A 19371-nucleotide genomic window follows, 5' to 3' on the forward strand; every position below is an offset into this window, starting at 1 on the left:
AGGCACAGCTCTTAAAAAAAGGACAGAGCCTGGGGGTCTGAATCACAAGCAGCGTTCTTACTCCCTCCCTCACCACACAGAGCACACAGAGGCAGCAGCCTGCTGAGGAGACACCTACACAAAGTGCACTAGGCTGCATGTTTTTAGACTGGGAGCACTCACTCATGGCTTGATCCAGATTCATGTTGTTGCTCTTCAGAGCCTCCTCGGCAGGGTCCCTCTGCAGGGAAAAACAGACAGATAGAGAAAGAGAAAAAAAAGAGAGAGAAAGATAAAAGGGGGGTAGAAGAGGTTAAATTAGAGCGAGCAATCAGGAGGCCTCAGCTGACATGCTGTCAGCAAGCTTTTTCATGAACAAATTACACACCAACACGTATTGTATTTATGATGACAATGGGGCCGACACAGCAGCCTGCCTGAAATGACAGGGATAAATGCGCGCGTCTCTCCAAGTGGATGGCAAATTATACTTCACAAAGGGATGTGCACTGACAGATGGGGCTGGAGATGAGTTTACAATTTCATCCCAGGAGACTCCAGGCACGTGGTCTGGTTGTGAAGGTAAACTAAGGAGCACTCTGCAGCTCTGGATGTTTAAGTAAGAGTGGTGTGAGTGAGTGTGTGTGTGTGTGTGTGTGACAGGCAGCAAGTGGGAGCGTGTGCATTACCGGGAAGCCCATGTCTGTGAGCTGTTTGATCAGACGGTTCATGATCCAGCCATCATCCTGCTTGTTGGGCATCTTCCCCTGCACACAAAACAGAACAATGATTAATTTTTATAACCTTTTAAATCACCGATTCATATCTTGTTGTTTTCAGTATTTCTTTGATCAATTTCACCAGATTCCAACTGTGAGATGTGAACAAAACAAATATGCACTTGTTTCAATGGGTTTTAGCATCATTAAACATAACAGCCTTCCTTGAACTATAACGTTTCAAATGACTACCAGCCCAAATAGACCGTATTCATTACTAGCATTAAATGACTCTAGCCCGACATGACTGCCATTTACAAGTCATCATTTGCACCAAGTTCTACTCACAATATAAATAGCAATTTAATGATATCTGTGTTATAACAAACAAATAACGCCTTTCATGTCCCATGTCACTATTTGCTACGCTTTCTGTCCTTTTCTCCATCCCTTCGCATCTAATCACCATCTCTTTGAGGGGCTATTTGGAGGAATAAAATCACACTACCCCTCCATTTCGAAAATAAATGAGACAATTTATCACGTGGGCACACACACACACACAACACACACAAAAAGAATGCACAAAAATGGAGGGATAGGGCAAAGTGGTAGAGGGAAGGGGGAATTGGGATTCCTCGTTCGTATCTTTTTTTTTTTTTTTTTTGCTCACCTTCGGTAGAACCTTCTTGGGTGGGTTGCCCCAGGAGTTGCAGGAAGAGTTGCTCTCCTGAGAGACGGGGCTGTTCCACATGTCTCCTTCATCAGCGTCCCACTGGCCGGCGGACGGGCCCATGTCCTCGCCTCCAGAGCCCCAGCTGTCTTGCATAGATTTGGGGCCTAGCGTGGACAGGCAAACAACACCGTGGAGTAAGTGAGCTGTGTATGTAGAGATGGGTCAGTGTCTAGCACTTTACAATTATTGCAGTGATGCAGTCCAACCACCAGGTGTCACTGTGGCCTTGCAATAGCAGCAACCACACTGCTCTACCCCAACATGAATGCAGAAACAACCAAGCTAAAGCGTATACCCTCTGATGACCTTGACAGTGAAATGTTTTCAGAGACACCTCTAATGCATCAAATGTCAGAACAGGAACCCACACAAAAAGCACAACATCCTCTCGATGCTTACCTTGCTTGCAGGGGGCAGATCCGGGGGGTGCGCTACCCCTGCCATAGGGTCCGGCGGGCTCATGCCCTCCGTCGCCCCAGCCTCCGTGGCCTCGGGGAGGCTTGCCCCAGGCTGAGGTGCCGTTGTCCACTGGGGGGGCATTGGGGGCCGGCTCCCCCCAGGTGGAGGGCTCAGGCTTGGCCTGAACGTTGGGCAGATCTCCCCAGCCTGCGCAGGAAAAGGACACAAGGGAAAGCACATTATGCACAGCCCTTTGGCAACAGCCCATTTCCCACTTAATGCCACGAGGACGCGGTCATTAAACTACTGGACCAAGACGCTCCTGTAATTCTAATTTCTTCTGCTTGAGAAAGGGCGTAAAAAATGTGTAATAACGTCTGTGCTTGTAGACCAGTAGACGGTGTGCCTTATGCATACACAATGGGTCCACACAAAATCCCCTCAAGACTACAACACTAAAAACAAATAACAAAAATCGAAGATTTAAATAAAGGTTAACAGAAAACGGCAAACAGGTACAATGCCGTCACTGAAAGGTCGCAAAATCCAGATGGAAAAGTTCAGAATGTGGACCAAGTCTTGCTCGGATAACTTCTTTATCCTTCTTTCATTGCGCCTCTGGCTGTGCCAAGCTACCGAAATAGAAATGCTTTCATGGATCCGACAGCAGGGGTTTTAAGGCCCAGCTTGGCCAAAAGAATGGCAGCCATGTCTATTTAACTCCTGGCCAGTGTCCGAACCGCTTGGCTGAGAGAGCAGCGGCGTGGGTGCCAAGGCCAGAAATCAGCGCTAGGCACAGACCGTTCCACTGGAGCAAGAAAGAGCGGGGGTGGCACTGGACGCTACCACATCAGAACTCGCCCCCCCCTGAGAATTTATTACAGATCTCTAGAATTCCCTTTAAACTCCACCCTGGACCCTTTGTTACTCTCTAGCGAGTTTATGAAAGGGTTTCCTGTGCGTTCCATGCTGGGACTGCTTTAACAGAGCATGCCTGAGGGCCCTTTTACTGGCTTCCTGTCAGCAGTGTTAGTATTACAACTGTGTGAAGGGGAAAACACACTAACTCACAATACACATTCTTCCATTTTACGACACACTCACACACCTACGGAAGGGAAATGGGCTGAGGGGAATAGGCAGGTGCGGCAGTTGACAAACAACAGCTGCTTATGCAACCACAGGCAGAGTGGAGAGGAAAAACAACTGCAAAACTATGCTAAACATTGCACGTTCAAATGAACAGGGAAGCACTGCAACAACTGTTAGTCCTAGTCCTTACTTGCTACAGGCTACATGAGGCCTATGGGGGACAAGTAGAGAGAAATGCTCTTACCTGGAGCGACCAGGGGAGGCCTGTTCGGGGGAGGTCCAGGCTGATTGGGTGAGCCGTTGTTGTTGCTGCCGTTGGAGTGATTCTGCATGGGTGCCTGGTTGTGGTGCGGGTTGTTGTGGTGGTGGTGATGATTGTTGTTGTTGATGGGTGCTGAGTGGTGGTTGTTGCCACCGCCACCGCCACTGTTGCCAGGCCCCGAGTTGCCCTGCGTTGGGTTGTTGCGGTCCCACATGTTGACGGCCTTGCTGTAGGCGCTCGGGTCGCCCCAGGTGGAGGTGCCGTCGTCGATCTCCATTTTACGGCGAATGGAGGGCGGAGACGGCTCCTCCCAGCCGGTGACCTCGCTGTCTGGGCGGCCGCCTGATCCCCATCCGGCTGACTGCTTGACTGAGGTGGGTCCTCCCCAGGAGCCCATGGGGGCTGCTCCGTTGGGGCCTCCGTTGTTGCCTCCATTGGGACCGGCGTTGTTGCCTCCATTGGGGCCCTCCTGGGGTTTGCCACCCCATCCCTGGCTCGGACCATTGGTGCGTTGGGGGGCATCTCCCCAGTTGCCTCCCACGCTTGGAGCAGGTTTGTTCCAACCGCCGCGAGAGCTTTCCTTCCAATTGCCTCCATCGCCCTCCCACATCTGATTTCCAGTGCCATTTTTCTTCCCCTCGGAGTGGTCACCCCACTCTCCACCATTGTTGCCGTTGCCGTTGCCGCCGCCCCAATTCTGGGACTGCTTGGGCTGATCTCCCCAGCCCTGCTGCTTGGGCTGATCTCCCCAGCCCTGCTGCTTGGGCTGGCTAGGGCTGTCCTCCCAGCTGGGGGACTTGTCCTCGGAGCCCCAGGACTGGCCGCTCTTAGGGCCGTTGGTGTTGGGGCCGCTGGGAACGGGGTCGCCCCATCCACTCACCGACCCGTTGGACACCTTCTTGCTGGCCGGAGGCTCTCCCCACCCAGTGACTGAGGGTTTGGTGGGGTGAGGTGGGGGTGCGCCTCCCCAGCCAGAGGCTGAGCCCACCGGGCCCGCCGGCTCATTCTTGCCCCCTGAATCGGGCCTCGGAGCCCCACCAAGATTAGGATTGGCGCCACCAGTGGGCATGGGCGGGGGCCCTGCAGGAGTGGCACTGGAGGAGGATCCCCAGGCCTCAGTTCCACTCTCAGACTTGTGATCTCCAATCTCCTCCATCTCCCACACAGTGTGTTGGCGGACTGGGGTCTGGCCCCAGCCGGAGTTGCTGAGGACGCGGGGGTCCAGGTCCTGGCGGGGCAGGACAGGGATGCTGTCCGTGCTGGAGGACCTCTCCCGGTGGCGCGAGCGACCGTCGCTGCTGTCGCCGCTGCCCTCGCTGGCGGGCGCGTCGCCGGTCCAGGAGCTCATCTGGTCCTGCGGGGGTTGCACGTCAGCCGAGTTCCAGCCACTGGCCTCACGGCTGGACTGCTTCTCCCAGTCCCCCCAGGTCCCGGTGCCACCGCCTCCTCCTCCTCCTTTCCCACCGCTGCCGCCTCCACGTCCCCAGGAGACGTTGGCGGAGTCCCAGCCGGAGTCCTTGGGCTCGCTGGCCTTGGCGTCTCCGCTGCTGCTGCCCCACATGGAGGTGCCATCCCCGTTGGCCTGCGAGCTCTCGGTGGGCGACTGGCCGCCCCAGCCGTGGACTGGGCTCATGGGCTCTGGTTTAGTGTGGTTTGGTCCATCAGTGTTGAGGTTGGGAGGTTCCATGCTGAAAGACACATTCGCAGCTGAGGACTGATGCTGCTCGGGGGCGTCGGGGTTCCCCCAGGCGCCGGTGCCGTCCCCCAACAGGCTCCCGTTGGCACTGCCCATGTTGCCGTTTCCGTTGGTGCCGTGTACTGGTGGGGCGCCGCCTGGGCCACACATGTTCGGGGGAAGGGAGTTTGAACCCCCTATGCCGCCGCCCACGTTGGGCCCCTCGTGTCCTAGCATGGGCCACGCGGATGGGTTGGCGTTGGGGTTCAGGTTGAGGTTGGGGGAGCTCCAGTTGGGCTGACCCCTCCCTCCCATGGTCAGGCCGTCGGCCTTCCCGTCGGAGCCCCATCCCCTGTTGGGGCCGCCTTGGCTGGAGACCATGCTTGCGGAGTGGTTGGCGCTGCTCTTGTTGATTGGGTAGTGGGCTGGCTGTCCAGCTCCTGTGGCCATACTCATACTGCTACTGCTGATGACGTCTGTGGAGCGCTCAGCGTCCGCGGGGCATTCTGTGGGCGCGTGGCTACTGCCGACAGAAATGGAGGGCCAGGCTTCGCTGTCGTTCTCGTCGATAATCACTTGAGGCCAGCCAGTGCTACTGCTGCTGTTGTTAGAAAGACCCCAGTGGGGGTTCTCATACTGGGCTCCCAAGCCACTCGAATGGGACAGCTCTGGGGACACAAACAGAGACAGAGAGGGGAACGTCAGCACAAAACCACAGGCATGGGAACACAGCTGTGAAGTGGCGATCAAACAAGACCAGTCTATTCGGGAGCAGCTTCTGTGTGTCTAGCTGGAAGGGCTTTCAGAAAGCACTTCCCATTTTGTCCTCTCCTCAAGTGTCCTCTTTTTCTCTTTCTGCCTCAGACACCAGTCACAGCCAGCCCTGCATTTTAGAAACTTGCAGCTAATCAGAATGCACAGCGGAGCATGCCACTTGTCGTATTAGCTAAAGCATGTCCGTATATCCTGCGCCTGGCGTAGCCATGTGTGAGAGGGTGGAATGGAGCCCCATCCGTCTCCATCGCGCGGCCCCTTCAGCGCTGCGGTGAGGAGGAAGCCGAGGCAGAACGCTGCTCATTTATTGGAATGAATCCAGGAAGGGACCCCATCCATCACTCGCCTACGCTCCACCAGGTGCCCACAAAGCTCCCTTACACCATCACAGGACCCTAGCAGTATGGACACACTGACACACAGTGTCTCAGTCTCAGTAACACACACACACAAATGTGCAATTTACAATACACACATTTTCAGACAAATATGCACGCACGCACGCACGCACGCACGCACACACACACATAAAAAAAAGAGACTGAAAGAGAAAGAGCAGCTGGGGAGGGAAGGGTGAATTGTAGCGAGCGATAATCAATCAAACAGAGGCAGGTAATCGATGTTGCATTAATGCTGGTGGAGAGAGGAGAAAGGGCATTGATCTGCATTGCAAAACCGGCTCCCTCCTCCCTCCTCCTCCACTGCTGCCAAGCACACGGCTTCCCCTCCACTCCTCTGACTGCTCTAGCCCCGGGGACAAGCTTGGGCTGGGCTGGGCTTCATCATTCTGAGATGAATTGTGGTGATCCATATAAAAGGTCATCCATCGACATTCAACCAGGCCCTGCTTTCTCTCCACTCTGTAATATTTGAAACATTCAGTAGAGAGCAAAGAAACTCTGCACTGGAATAGCTCACTTAAAAAAAAAAAAAAAAAGTAACTTGTAAAGAGATGTCAAGATAATGGATGTAAATTTCTGAAAATTCTGAAACATAAAAGCCGGAGGGAAAACAAACAAAACTCCTCCCCAAGTCTATCAAATATCCCACAGCAGGCATTGCTACTGTATCTGACAGGTGTGGGATGAATATGTGGCTTAAGGTACTGCACAACACATTCCTGTCGGGAGTCTCTGAATGCAATTTTCTCCTCAACGTACTTATCAGCTCTCCCCAGGCCTCTTATCGGAGAAGGTCGTCAGCCTGCAGTGCAGCCACTGCACGTAGTCTATCATTGGAAAAAGCCACACACACACACACACACACACACTTAACCCTGACCAACAAAAGCTATGGTTAGCCAAGCCTGTAACCCCCTGTCAAATAAGACTAACTCTTTTCACATAAAATCAAAGGACGGTAAAACCAGGGAGGGTAAACAGAGCCTGGACACAACCCAAACACTCACATGAATGCAGTAAACATTCAACCCAGAGCTGCTGAGCTTTAAGTGAAAATAAGAGACTCGACTGTAAACAAAAAGCAAGGGAACTCAAACTCCCATCTGTTTTGCAGACATCACAGGGCTGTTTGGTCTGCTACAAAAGGGGAGGGACAGACAAAACACAGCGATGGAGTGGGCATCCGTCCAACACAGCGTCCCCCTTTCTCTCCTCTCACCGCGTTTCCTGGCCCTGCCACTCATTCACACTGGTACAAAACGTGCCTCGCCCAGACCACCAACCACTCGGGGTGCATGGCACAGACCCAAAGGAAACGGCAAACAAAGGCGCTGATGGCGATGCAGCGTGATCTACAGCATGAGAGAAGCTGGCTGTGCTTTTACGGGCAGCACCGTACTTCACCCCAATTTTTGGCAGGTGAGGGTCCCCCCGTCCCCCCCATTGCAGGGTTTTCCGTGCCAACACAAAACCTTTAGCGTTGGTTTATCCCCCAAGACGCCTTTGTTTTAGTGCGGTAGAAGACGACTAGCACACATGAGAACTATTGCAGCAGTACGGGTCCACCAGATCTCCTTCCTCCTGCAGCCAGCCACTCAGCAAGGGACGCCATTTTATCAGACCTGAAACACAGCCAAGAGCTGCTGCTGCTGCTGTCTACGTCTCCCTCGCTCCGCCGCGTTCCTCTGCCCCCCGCCTCTCTCTCGCTCTCTCTCGCTCTCTCTCTCTCTAGCTCTCTCCCTCACTCTCTCTTTGCTTTCGGCTTTGCAACGTTGTCGCGGTCGCATGCTTGCTTTGAGCAGCATTAAAATAGGCTGCATGATTAATTTATCATAGCCGGGTAAGCGAGCAGCTTCTTTATCATAGCGGTCATGAACGCTACCGGCACAACAAAAATGCATAAATAAATAAATAAATAAATAAACATATAAATAAATAAAACAATTGAGTGAAGAACACAAAGAGGAGAAGTGGAGAGAAATGCTAGCGGAGGAGGAGGAGGAGGAATACCTGGAGAGAGGAGCTGTAGGACCATCCTAAGAGACGCTGTGCCGAGTGCAGACACTCACAGCCCTGATTCAAAGCATCTGCTTTCAGGCATTCAAGCCTCATTTGAAGAGCTGCCAAGAAATAGCCTAGCTACAGAGTGTGTGCGTGTGTGTGCGTATGTGTGTGCGTTTGTATGTTTATTTGGGCTCGTTGTTTGAAATGTTCAACCTGCACAGCTACATTTGTTCTGTTCCTTTTTGGTTTCTGTTTCTCTCATCTCAGAGCCCAGTCCCATTGTCCCTGCATGACTTTAGCTAAATAAATCCAGCTTTCTGAGTCACTGCCAATGTGCCAGGGACTACAGCACTGCAGATGAGTCTTAATTCTGCTTTCTTTATGCTTCTAAAAAACAGAACTAGGATTCTACGACACCTGAAAGCTGCGCACCTTCCGTTCAATGCAAAACATCCAATGAGCTATGAAAAAGCGACAACAATCAAAAAAGCTGTGCTACGCGAGACACATAATAAGTCTCACGTGGGCATGGGCAGGCTGCCAAAAGCTAAATGCCTTCCTCCCACCATGCCCCATGCAAAATGAGACAGAGAAGGGGGGTGGGGTGGAGCTAGGAAAGAAAGGAACATGGTGGAGGAGGTGGAGATGGTGGAGGTGGTGGTGGCAGGGTTGGGGGAAGACAGAGAGAGTGAGAGCCAGAGGATGTAGAATGCTGACATGAGTGATTGTTTCTTGCACAGAAAGGCAACCAAGGCGCCTGGCGCGGAAACGCAGCCCAGTCAGAGGCACCTACGCTCCCAACGGTACGCCATTATGCACTGATGCCAGGCCAGAGATTACCCGCGGCCAAAACCCCTTCGGTGACGCAACCAACACAAGGCTAGATAGACCCTTTTGTCTGAAAATAACCCCCTTTTCAAGCCAATTCCGGTTTGCGGATCAAAGGCCTTGCTTGTTTTCCCAAGACTGGAATGGCACAAAAGGTTTAAAAAGCTCATCGCTCATGTTTTTCCCTGTGCTAGAGCCAGCTCTCCATGGCGTCCCTGCCTGGGAGAGGAGAGCCCTCTGACAGGCATCAGCTGGGGAGGGACAGGACTAATGAACCCACTGGGGGGATGGAGGAGGGGGGACTGGCTCAACGTGTGAAGACAGGGCAGGCTCTCTTTCACATGCTCTGGGAACCACGGGGAGACCATAGCATGCACAATGACACGCATGGCGTCAGCACGGCAACAACCCCCCCCCCTCGATCACTGGCTCGCCGCCTCGGCTTAAGTGAGCATCTGGCTCGCACCGCCGTTGCTAAATTGATCTGGAATAGTTCCACACTTTGATACTTGAGGAAGGCGGAAGGCTCTAAATAAGTCAAGGTGAGAATACAACAGCTAATACCAGAATACCACGGGGGGTTGGGGCATACAAGCAAATGGCAAACAGCTACAATAATAATAATAACCTGCAGTGGAGCACAGCCAGTGACATCACTAGCACGGACTTAAAAAGCCATAAAACAGCTGGTGAGCGGCGTTTCTGAGCGCTACAAAGCATTTCCCGCCGCTGTTAGAACAGCGCTACCACCTGCTGTACCAGAGAGCTCCAGCAGGCACAGGTCCCCACTCAGGTCCCCACTGGGGGATGGGCTGAGGAGAGGGAGGCCAGGCAGGGGGTCTGGGCTGGGGGGAGCGCGGGGGGGGGGTGCTCACCAGCTGCTTCGTGTGTAAATACTAATCTGTTTAAAAACAATGGGCCAAAAAGCACTCTGGCCCAGGAACTCCCATGACCTCTGAACCCGTAAACTTGGGGCATAACAGTAACCATCTCGCAGTAAAACAAATTATAAAGGAGCCTTGGGATAAGTCTTTTGCATCTTAAAGACAACTGGATTATCTTGGCAGCAGGCTAAGTTAAGTCATGTTAATGTCATGCTCAGTCATGTCTAGCAGTCTGGATTCTGCATATTCTCAGCTCCATGGTAAAAAACACAAAGCTACTCGACAGTGTGCTTCCACAATCTGAATGAATTGCTGAAATTACAGCAGAGTCGGCACCTAGCAGTGAACTCATCTATACAAACAAGATGGAGATCATTCAAAGCACCAGACATGAACAGTGCTTCCCTCTTCTTCTGAAATGCAGAGGGCAAAGAGGGTGACTGCAGATCTGTGACTAAATTAGCATTTTACTAGAATTCATTTTACAACCAAAGTCATCAGAATTTATAGAAGCACATTAAACACTTTCAAATCAGAACAGTCCACTCAAAGGTCAAACAATTTCAATCAGAATATATGTACAAAAGCTCTCTAGCAAACAGTTAAAAACAGGGTTAATATGTGTTGGCATGTCAAATACTGTAGTTTGAAAGAAAGCGATATGTAAGCCAATGTGTATGTACGCTACAATAGAAGCTCTCTTAAAACACTATACAGCCTTAATTTCCAAATTATGATCTGACAGATGATCAGCCTCTATACTCCAGGCCACGAGTGGCACTACAGAGCCACAATACAACTGGACTGAATTACAGCTTTGGGAAAGTTTTACTAAGTTTTACTTTATGAGGACTGACTTTTCTGTTGTACTATAATTCAGCAGTGTTTCTTAGCCATGTTCAGTTTTACACAGCTGACTATATTCCTTTGGGCCACTCTGCTGTAGCAGAGACAACAGGATGGGCAAACAGGATGATCAAACACTGCAATCTCACCTTATCAGATTCAAACACTGCAATCTCAGCTGAGAGCATGACAATGAAGCGTTATAAGAGCTGGGTTCTGACCTGTATGCCTTTTGCTTGAAGGGGTTTGAGGAGGGGAGCTGGTCCCAAGCTGCGTTGAAGCAAAGGAGGAGGAAGAGGAGGAGGAGGAGGAAGAGGAGGCGGTGAGAGAGAGGGTGCCCGCGGGCAATGGCTGGCCCCTCTTCAGAAGCTGCTTGTGCTCCTGCTGGCGGAAACGCGGGGGCACCTCTCGGGGCGGGTAGCGCGGGCCGGGCGTTGGCTGCTGCTGCTGCTGGGCACTGGAGGGGGCGCGCTTGCCATTGCCACTGCTGCTAGCCGCGCACAGGGACAGGGTCAGGCTGGGGCTGGGCTTGGCAGAGTCTGGCACTGCAGGGCAAACACAGCACGGACACACACGCACACACACACACACACATACGCACGCAGGCACGCCACACACACAGACACAGACAAGAGCGGGCACACCAGATTAGTGACAAGGGAAGATGAGCTTTTAAAGATTGGCACAACAAAACCTCATTAAAGACATCGTTTTTATTTCTGATGAACTGCATTTTATTGGATGGATTTCTCTTTTTATGGCCATTTTGTTGTTTGCCTGTCAAGTGTGAAGTGAGGAGAAAGTGAACGGACATTCGTTTGGAGCCTGCGGGCTGAAAACCCCTCTCCACTTCCCACAGAGCTAAACATCTCTCCGAGCGCTCGCCGGCTGTGAGCCGCCCCGTGGTCTTAGGGGCTCGGTGGAAAAACAAGCGCCGCTCTCCGCATGAAAGCATGAAATCTTCTGTCTGCCGTCTGCGCTCGGCGATTATGCCCCCTGCCGAGATCATCACCTCGCCACGACCCCGCCGCATTCCTCCACTCAAGTGTGTATGTGTGTGTGTGTGTGTGTGTATATGTGTGTGTGCGCGCAGGCTCTAATCAAGCGCCAGCCCGACTCTGGTATTAGGCGAACAGGAGAGATCCTCGCCTGCTGGGCATGCAACTAGAGGAGCGTGAGGGCCGTCGGGCAAGGCTTTCCAGAGAGAGGGGCCGTGGGCAGGCCACGGAGCAAAGCTAGTCTCTGCAAATGGGAAATAATAACCATGCCTGGCATAGCACGTTATGCGTTTACGATAACACAGAGGTTCAACACCCCCCTCCCCCCAGCTCATCCAATCCCGTCTGCTATTTGTGGGGAGGACCTGCACATAGCATGCATAACTCTGTGGCTGCGCTGACATCACCACTGCGTTCTGGCAAATGTAAATAACTTGTTTTCCTGCACACACCCCCTGGCGGGGTATCGAGGGGATACGTGGGGCTTGTTTAAAAACAACAGGCAGGTGGGCCACCTGGAATTGGCTGAGGAAACAGTTTACCCAGAATCCCCCTGCCGTGCTGGGATTAGCAACCGGGCAACGCATCCCTCCCTCCGTATGGCACGCTGTGGTGGTGGTGGTAGCGCAGGAGCGGAAGTTGACCAGGGGGATCTTCTTAGGACAGACAAGTGTGTGTCTGAGGAAGGGCCTGCCCAGAAATCTCACATCATTAAATATTTGCTTGGGAGCGACGTCTGAAGTATGGTTACTGTGAACTTTGTCCTTTGTCCAGCACTGACGAGCATGCCTTTTGTCCATATCTCATGTCTGGACCTAACAAGGACTACAGTCACTGGAATGCATACACAGTCAAGATGAATGAATTTCTCTGGTAATTTATGGAATATGTTTAGACTTCTTCGGTTTCATACACACGGTATTGGCCTGAACTTGACTACTAAGCACGAAGAGAACCAATTCAGAATCTCCCCTGATTTTTTCTTAAATCGAAGGAGCGTCTGTCAGCTAGCTTCTTGCTCTGCACTGCTGACAAACAGCACACACGCACAAACACGCACACTCTCCCTCTCTCTCCCTCCCTCCCTCCCTCTGCCCTCCAGCGCGGCCTGGCTGCAAGCTGCAGCTGGTGACGCATATTGCTGATTAAATTCAGCTCAACCAGCCTGACGCTCTCCTGGCCAATCAGCACGCGGAAGGTTGCGTCCCTGCATACCCCTCCCCTTCCCTCTCCTCCCTCCGTGCTTATTCAGTGCCCTCATTGTTCGGCGCTGTTGTGAATCCATTACAGGAAGCAGATGGACACTGGGGCTTTGGGATGTTCTCACAGCTAGCTCAGAGCAGGCAGCCTGCACTCCAAACTCCTCCACCCCCAAACACACTCAAATCATCAATATTTACACACAAAAACACACTCCGCTCATCAATATTTACGCACCCTCACACCAGAAGGAAAGTTGGGCAGTCCGCTATTTCTCCTATGGAAAAATCATTTTTCTTTCTCTCTCTCTCTCTCTGTCCATCCTATATTTCTCTATCAGCCACTGTTCACTCAATAGATCTCGAATTTCCATTTTTTAAACCCGTTTCATGTATTATTTATCATTATTATTAAAAGAAACAGTGGGACCATTATCCCTTTTAAAACACTAAGGAGGGCAGTGCTTTGGGTCAATATGCCATGTGTGCCTGTAGATCAAAAGCACAGGGCCTCAGTAAACCTCAATGGTTTTGATATAAATTACATAAGTGACATAGTGAAAATGATTTAGTATGTGAACTATGAAGTGCTGATCAGGCGCATTTTATTAAACAGCCGCCGCACAGTGTTTAATATAAATTATCTAGTCTCGCGTCGACAGAGCCATCAAAGGAGCACTCAAAACAAAGCTGTGGGGCTTGCTCTGCTATTTCATCATGTGCAGTATGGGAGCGCAACACAGCGAGAAGGAGCAGGAGACAAAGGCCCCAGATAGCATCACACACCTACTGTACGTGTGGCAGTAGCACGGGGAGGTGCTGAGGGGGGGAGACAAGAGAGCTCTGAAACCCTGTGATACTAAAAGCAGAAGGCACAGCCGTTTCAGGTGGCCCATCAAAAAAAAAAGGAGGAAAAAAAAGACTAATTTTAATTGAAGTTGAAAGGTGATGATTAAATGAATTATTGTAACAAGAGCACTGTAAATTCCATTAAAACATCTGACTGAGGTACTATCCGCAATCACCCAGCCAGCCTATAATTAGGGCCTCCCAAAGATGAATGGTTAATTAAACAGAGGAAAGCGCAGGGATCCGGGATCCCGGCTCTGCGAGCAGCACTCCAGACGCCGCCTTCAGCTTTCCGAGAGCCTTCCCACCGGAGAACACGTTAGGGCTCGGGCTGCGAGGTGAACGCCAGGCTTTTGTCTGAGACGCCATTTAAATGCGCCGGCACAAACACACAAGGTTTGGACGGGGGCGGGGGAGGGGGGAGGCTGGTTAGCAGAAAAGATTGCGGCACTGCAAAGCTCCTGTCTCCTTTGCTTTCTCCCCCCATTCTCTTAACACTCACTTACTCCATCTCTCTCTCCTACCGCAGAGGATTTGCAGGATCAGAGGCTGGATACACATCAGGGAGGGATTTGGCCATAATGGCAAATGAGAGAATATGCAGGTGGCATCTCGGGCACAGTTAAGCCTGCGCAGCCCAGACATGCAGAGCTCTGCAGACGTCTCCGGTCTCCAGGCCTAGGGACGCCCACACAATGTGAGAGAGAGGCCCCAAAGACACTGGTGTTTATAGGAAAAGAAAGAGACAGAGACAGAGAGAGAGAGATAATGCGTGACAGAGAGTGGGGGATGAAGAGAGAGGAATCAAAACTAGGAGGAGTGGGGGATGAAGAGAGAGGAATCAAAACTAGGAGGAGTGGGGGATGAAGAGAGAGGAATCAAAACTAGGAGGAGTGGGGGACAGTAAGAATGAGAGGGAAATAAATACAGGAGGGAGGCCCTCTATCTCTCAGGGCGGCTGCTAGAAGTCACACTGCTGCAGAGGAGCTGCGAAGTGTGTGTGTGTGTGTGTGTGTGTGTGTGTGTGTGTGTGTGGTGACACTGGGGGAACTCTGTGGTCTCCAGACAGCCCATGGCACTGGGAGTGGGGGTTGAGGACTTCTCCCAGGGAGGGAGCATGGTTGTCGGGTAAGGGGCTGGGTGTGAGATGGGGGAAGGGTTCGTCTGGGAGGGCCAGGCAGAGCCCATCTGTCAGGGCTTTGGAGAGCGAGGGGGTGACGGCCGCCCAGACGCAGCCTCTAACCCCTCACCCCGCCGATGCCTGGCTGTTGCTATGGGGATGCCGCTCAATTGGGTAATTCACGGCATATCTGTGACTATCTTAAGGAGGTAGTCTGTGATTTGGTTTCAGTTTTCGCAAAAGGTTCTTGATATTTGAGCTTGACAGCCAATCAAATTACACACTGGCCTTTTTTTTTGTTGCTCCTGAAGCACAGGCTGGGATTGTTTATGGCCCGGCTGTCGGAGCCACTAGGCTTGTTGTCCATTCACAGGGCCATAGTCCGGCAGCCACGGAGTCAGACCTGGTTTTGTCGGTTAAAGTTTTTTTTTTGCAGAATCTTGTAGACTAGGGGTATCTCTAAGATTTAGGAGGGTGCCCAGTGATATCCCTTGGGCAATTTTGTATAATAACCCTTTCTTGTTCAATGTATTGAATACAAGGCGAGACACTACAGGTGAATAGGGCAAAAAATTAACTAGCAGATATCACTATGAAACTTCACCAGTTGATTACTTACATTAATATGTTACATTACAAGTTATCTGAAATGTAATGTTTAAATATGCAAATTAGGCATACTCTAATTAAATATGTGCTGATTTGCATAACGTTTAAAAAGAAAAAATCTGAACATTAGATGAAGCCGGGTTCAAAATTACTTTTTCATTGTGTTTACATATTAGATGAAAAGTATTTTACACAGGAAATTTGGATTACAAGTTTTCTGTAATTTAATGTTTAAATATGAAAAAGCCCAATGTGCCAAAATCATGAAAAAAATAGGATATACCTCTAATTTCAAGATGAGTAGGCCTACTCATATTAAATACAAATCAACTCAAATAAAATGTACTAAAATACAGTCTTCTGTGTGATAGTTTGTCAGACAGTACATTCAAATTTTGACAATTTAACCCTTCACTAAGTGAATTAATGAATTTCTATATTTCAGATAATGCCAGTCCGGGAGCCATGGGGTCAGACCTGGTTTTGTGGGTTTTTTATTTATTCATTTTTTGCTTAGACTTGTTGACTTGGGGTGGCTCTAATATTTAGGAGGGTGCCCAGTGATATCCCTTGGGCAATATCCTCTATTAACCATTAAAGCCCTATGTGCAGAAATCATGAAGAAAACAAAATAGGAAAAGCAAATAATCAACTCAAATAGAATGTACTAAAATACAGTTTGCAGTGTGATAGTTATTCAGACAATACTTCATGCATTCAAATTGGGAAAATATAACCCTTTTCTATGTCAAATAATGAATTTATAATTTCAGATATTGCCTGTAATAATTCTGAATATGTGCACTTTTCCTCTAGTATTAGTTCTGATAATTGTCCAGTTCTGGCTCATCCTACCCTAAAACATGCAGAGAACATTGTGCAAGGCACCATTAACCTGGCAACTGCATCTGTTAGAGCAAGTCAAGGATTCAAGGATTTTCACTCTTGCAGCCACATCTGATCATCTCCAAAATGTAGTTTGGTGCAAGTTTGACATTTTTTGGTAGACTGGTTGGGCTCAGTAACGAATCAATGAATCTTTCTTCAAATGGCAGTTGAATTTCCAACTGAAGTATTCCTTTGTTTCAGCCTCCAAATACTTCAATACTTAAAAATGAATATTCTCTTTTTGAATGACGAGTTTAGGCTCTGAGCATAGACCACTACTGCAATAAAGAATAAAAATAAATGTATATTTTATACATATTAGAACAGCAGAACAGACACCCTGTCAACTAATAGAGGGCAGTTTAGGCAAGTCCTTCCACTCAGCAGCCATATTGTAGCGCTTTTTGGGCACTTAACAGGCGTCTATTTCGGCATGCGCAAGACTTCACAACACCAACCTTGCTCCAGCAGTGAGATCACAACACATGATTGGCACAATGTATTCACAACACACCACATCATTGGCACAATGTATTCACATGTTGACTTTTGTCGCGGAAGGGGCGGGATATGTGTAGACAACTGCCATATTGGCGTTACAAACTAACCCCATGCATTTCTATGGAGGATTTTTTGAGTGCTGTGACTCCTCATTAGAAAGTCTCTGGTAAACCTCTATCCACACCTAAGAGACGTGCTAGTGAGAGATGCTAGCATGTAGCACCCATGGATTAGTTTCCTCTCCCACTCTGAGAATGAAATCTGTACTTCAGCACCTACATACCAAACTTTCCAGTCTTATACCTAACTATATTTAGAAGGCTTCTAGAGAGGGGTTTGTGGAAATATTATTCCTAGCCTTTTTATATGACATTTTATTCATAAAAACATGGACAAAATGTATTTTTTAAGGCTATTGGCAGTACTTTCTGATTTACGGAATAAATAAAAGAGATATCTAAAATTCCCTGTGTAAAGACTTTTCATCTAGTATGTCAACACAATGAAAAAGTAATTTTGAACCTGGCTTCATCCAATGTTCCGATTTAGTTTTTTGTTTTAGTTTATGCAAATCAGCACATATTTAATTGGATTATGCTTAATTTGCATATTTAAACTTTATATTACAGATAACTTGTAATACATTTTTTTTTCATATTAATGTAATTAATCAACTGGGGAAGTTTCATAGTGATATCTGCTAGTTAATTTTTTTACCCTATTCACCTGTGGTGCCTCGCCTTATATTCAACATATTGGACAAGAAAGGCTTAATATCGAGAATTGCCCAAGGGATATCACCGGGCACCCTCTCTAATCTTATTGAGTTACCCCTTGGCAACAAGAAACAGCAAAAAAAAAAAACTTTAACCGACAAAACCAGGTTCACCTAAATTATGGCATTTGGTTGCCGGACTACCAGGGCTGTCCATGAACATCACAGTCTTTTGGATACAGCCACTGAACAGACAGCCTGAGCACTGTGAGAAGCGATTTGCTAAATTTTATAAAAAGTGTTAGCCAAACGTCATGGGATTAAAATGGTTTTATTCACAACCTCAAATAAACATGAACACCTACACTAAAGAGAGTGTTACTACGATACGAATGATGACATAAAAATAGCAAACACTAATTACTCGTGACCTCTCAAGATGGCAGCCACAGGTGGAGCTGGGAGAAGCAGCACTACTTAATTAACTTAATCTACTGACACCATTTTCATCCGTCACCACGACACACAGAGCTGCCGCTGCTGCCGCAGACAGCTCCTGCCTTATCGCTGAAATGAATACTTTAATGATTAAAAGCACATGCCGGTCTTATCTGAGCAGGAGGCATCTTCATAGAAAAATTATGTGTTGTGTTTTAAAACGGATGTAATATAATATGTATGGTGTGTCACCGTTTCTCTCTAGAAGGTGGAAGTAAGTCTCAATGCACGAGCATACGTTGTGCAGCTACCCCGACCCTTCAACCACTCTCTAACCACAGCTGAAGATCTTTATCATAATGTGACAAATGAGGAAGCATATTTCATCTACAGCAGCAGTACGATAGATTACAGTTCTTTCAAGAGTGCTGAGCACTACAAGTAGCAGGTCGTTGAGATTCTGCTGCTCAATTGTCTGCTACATTATGTGAGAAACACAAAACAATTGGGTGTGGTGGTGGTGGTGTGTGGGGGTTGTTGCTCTCAAAATAATAAATCTGACAGATGTAATTCAAACTTGCTCGCCGATTAATAGTATTTATAAATGTCGCCATTAAAGATGACACCAGTGTCACCCCTTCCAAAGCAAATGAGCAGCTAATTAAATTGCGATTCATGAGAACGCGATTCGGACTCGAGTGTTGACGCAATTAATTGAATGTGAAATTGCAAATTAATCCAATCTGGAGTTGGTGTGTTGGGGGGGGATTGTGTGACATCATGTAAATATGAGCCTCATGTCAACTATGCCCAGCGTCTCGGGGTGGGGGGGGGGGTGGGACAGAAAGAGCAGAGTAAGGGGAAAAGCAGAATGAAGGATTGACATGTGTTTCATACGTCCTTTCACACCACCAAGTGCAGAGGCAGCAAAACTGGTAAACCCCTTTTGTTTTCTCATCCACAACTGAGAATGCAAGCAAAGAAATGGACGCCCCGGTATTATTCTGGCGATGGACCCCAGTGGCCCTTTTCCTCCATTAGCATTTCCCTTTTCGATTTCTCCAGTCTGTACATTTCCATAATTTATGGTTGTGTGCATGTACTTGTGTGTTTCTCGTCAGAATGTGAGTGTGTGTGTGTTTGTGTTTAAAAAGGGCATTATCGTCCAGGCCCAGCAGCAATTACAGGGTGTTAGCCTTACTAGTGGCTGTGGAGAGGAGACTGGCTCTGGCCTCAGTGGCCTCCAGTCAGTCATGGCTGGGAAGCCTTTTATTTGCTCAGGGAGGGGGACCAGCCTGATTGGGTGATTGGAAGGGGGAATTATCTCGCCTTCCGGCTAATGGGCCTCACACAAGGCCTGGCCAAGTCTGCACAGAGGCCACAATATGGGGGTGCTCTTTATATATGGTGTGTGTGTTTTGTAATGTGCATATATTCTGCATGAGTTAATGGGGG

The 19371-nt window shown here is 49.2% G+C and overlaps 1 protein-coding gene across 6 annotated transcripts in view; it reads right to left on the reverse strand.

Annotated features, from left to right (window-relative positions):
* LOC125297848 (trinucleotide repeat-containing gene 6C protein-like) overlaps positions 1-19371 on the reverse strand; it is a 52747-nt gene that overhangs the window by 18757 nt on the left and 14619 nt on the right. For 5 of the 6 annotated variants that reach the window (XM_048248357.1, XM_048248360.1, XM_048248356.1 and 2 more), the window contains exons 4-9: positions 10821-11144; positions 3170-5530; positions 1834-2040; positions 1372-1538; positions 669-746; positions 163-220 (exon numbers count right to left, since the gene is read on the reverse strand). In XM_048248357.1, the coding sequence (XP_048104314.1) occupies positions 163-220; positions 669-746; positions 1372-1538; positions 1834-2040; positions 3170-5530; positions 10821-11144 (3195 nt within the window). The remainder of the gene's footprint in view (positions 1-162; positions 221-668; positions 747-1371; positions 1539-1833; positions 2041-3169; positions 5531-10820; positions 11145-19371) is intronic. The other variant, XM_048248362.1, reaches the window with a different exon arrangement.

This window comes from Alosa alosa, chromosome 7, assembly GCF_017589495.1.
Source record: "Alosa alosa isolate M-15738 ecotype Scorff River chromosome 7, AALO_Geno_1.1, whole genome shotgun sequence".
NCBI lineage: Eukaryota > Metazoa > Chordata > Actinopteri > Clupeiformes > Clupeidae > Alosa > Alosa alosa.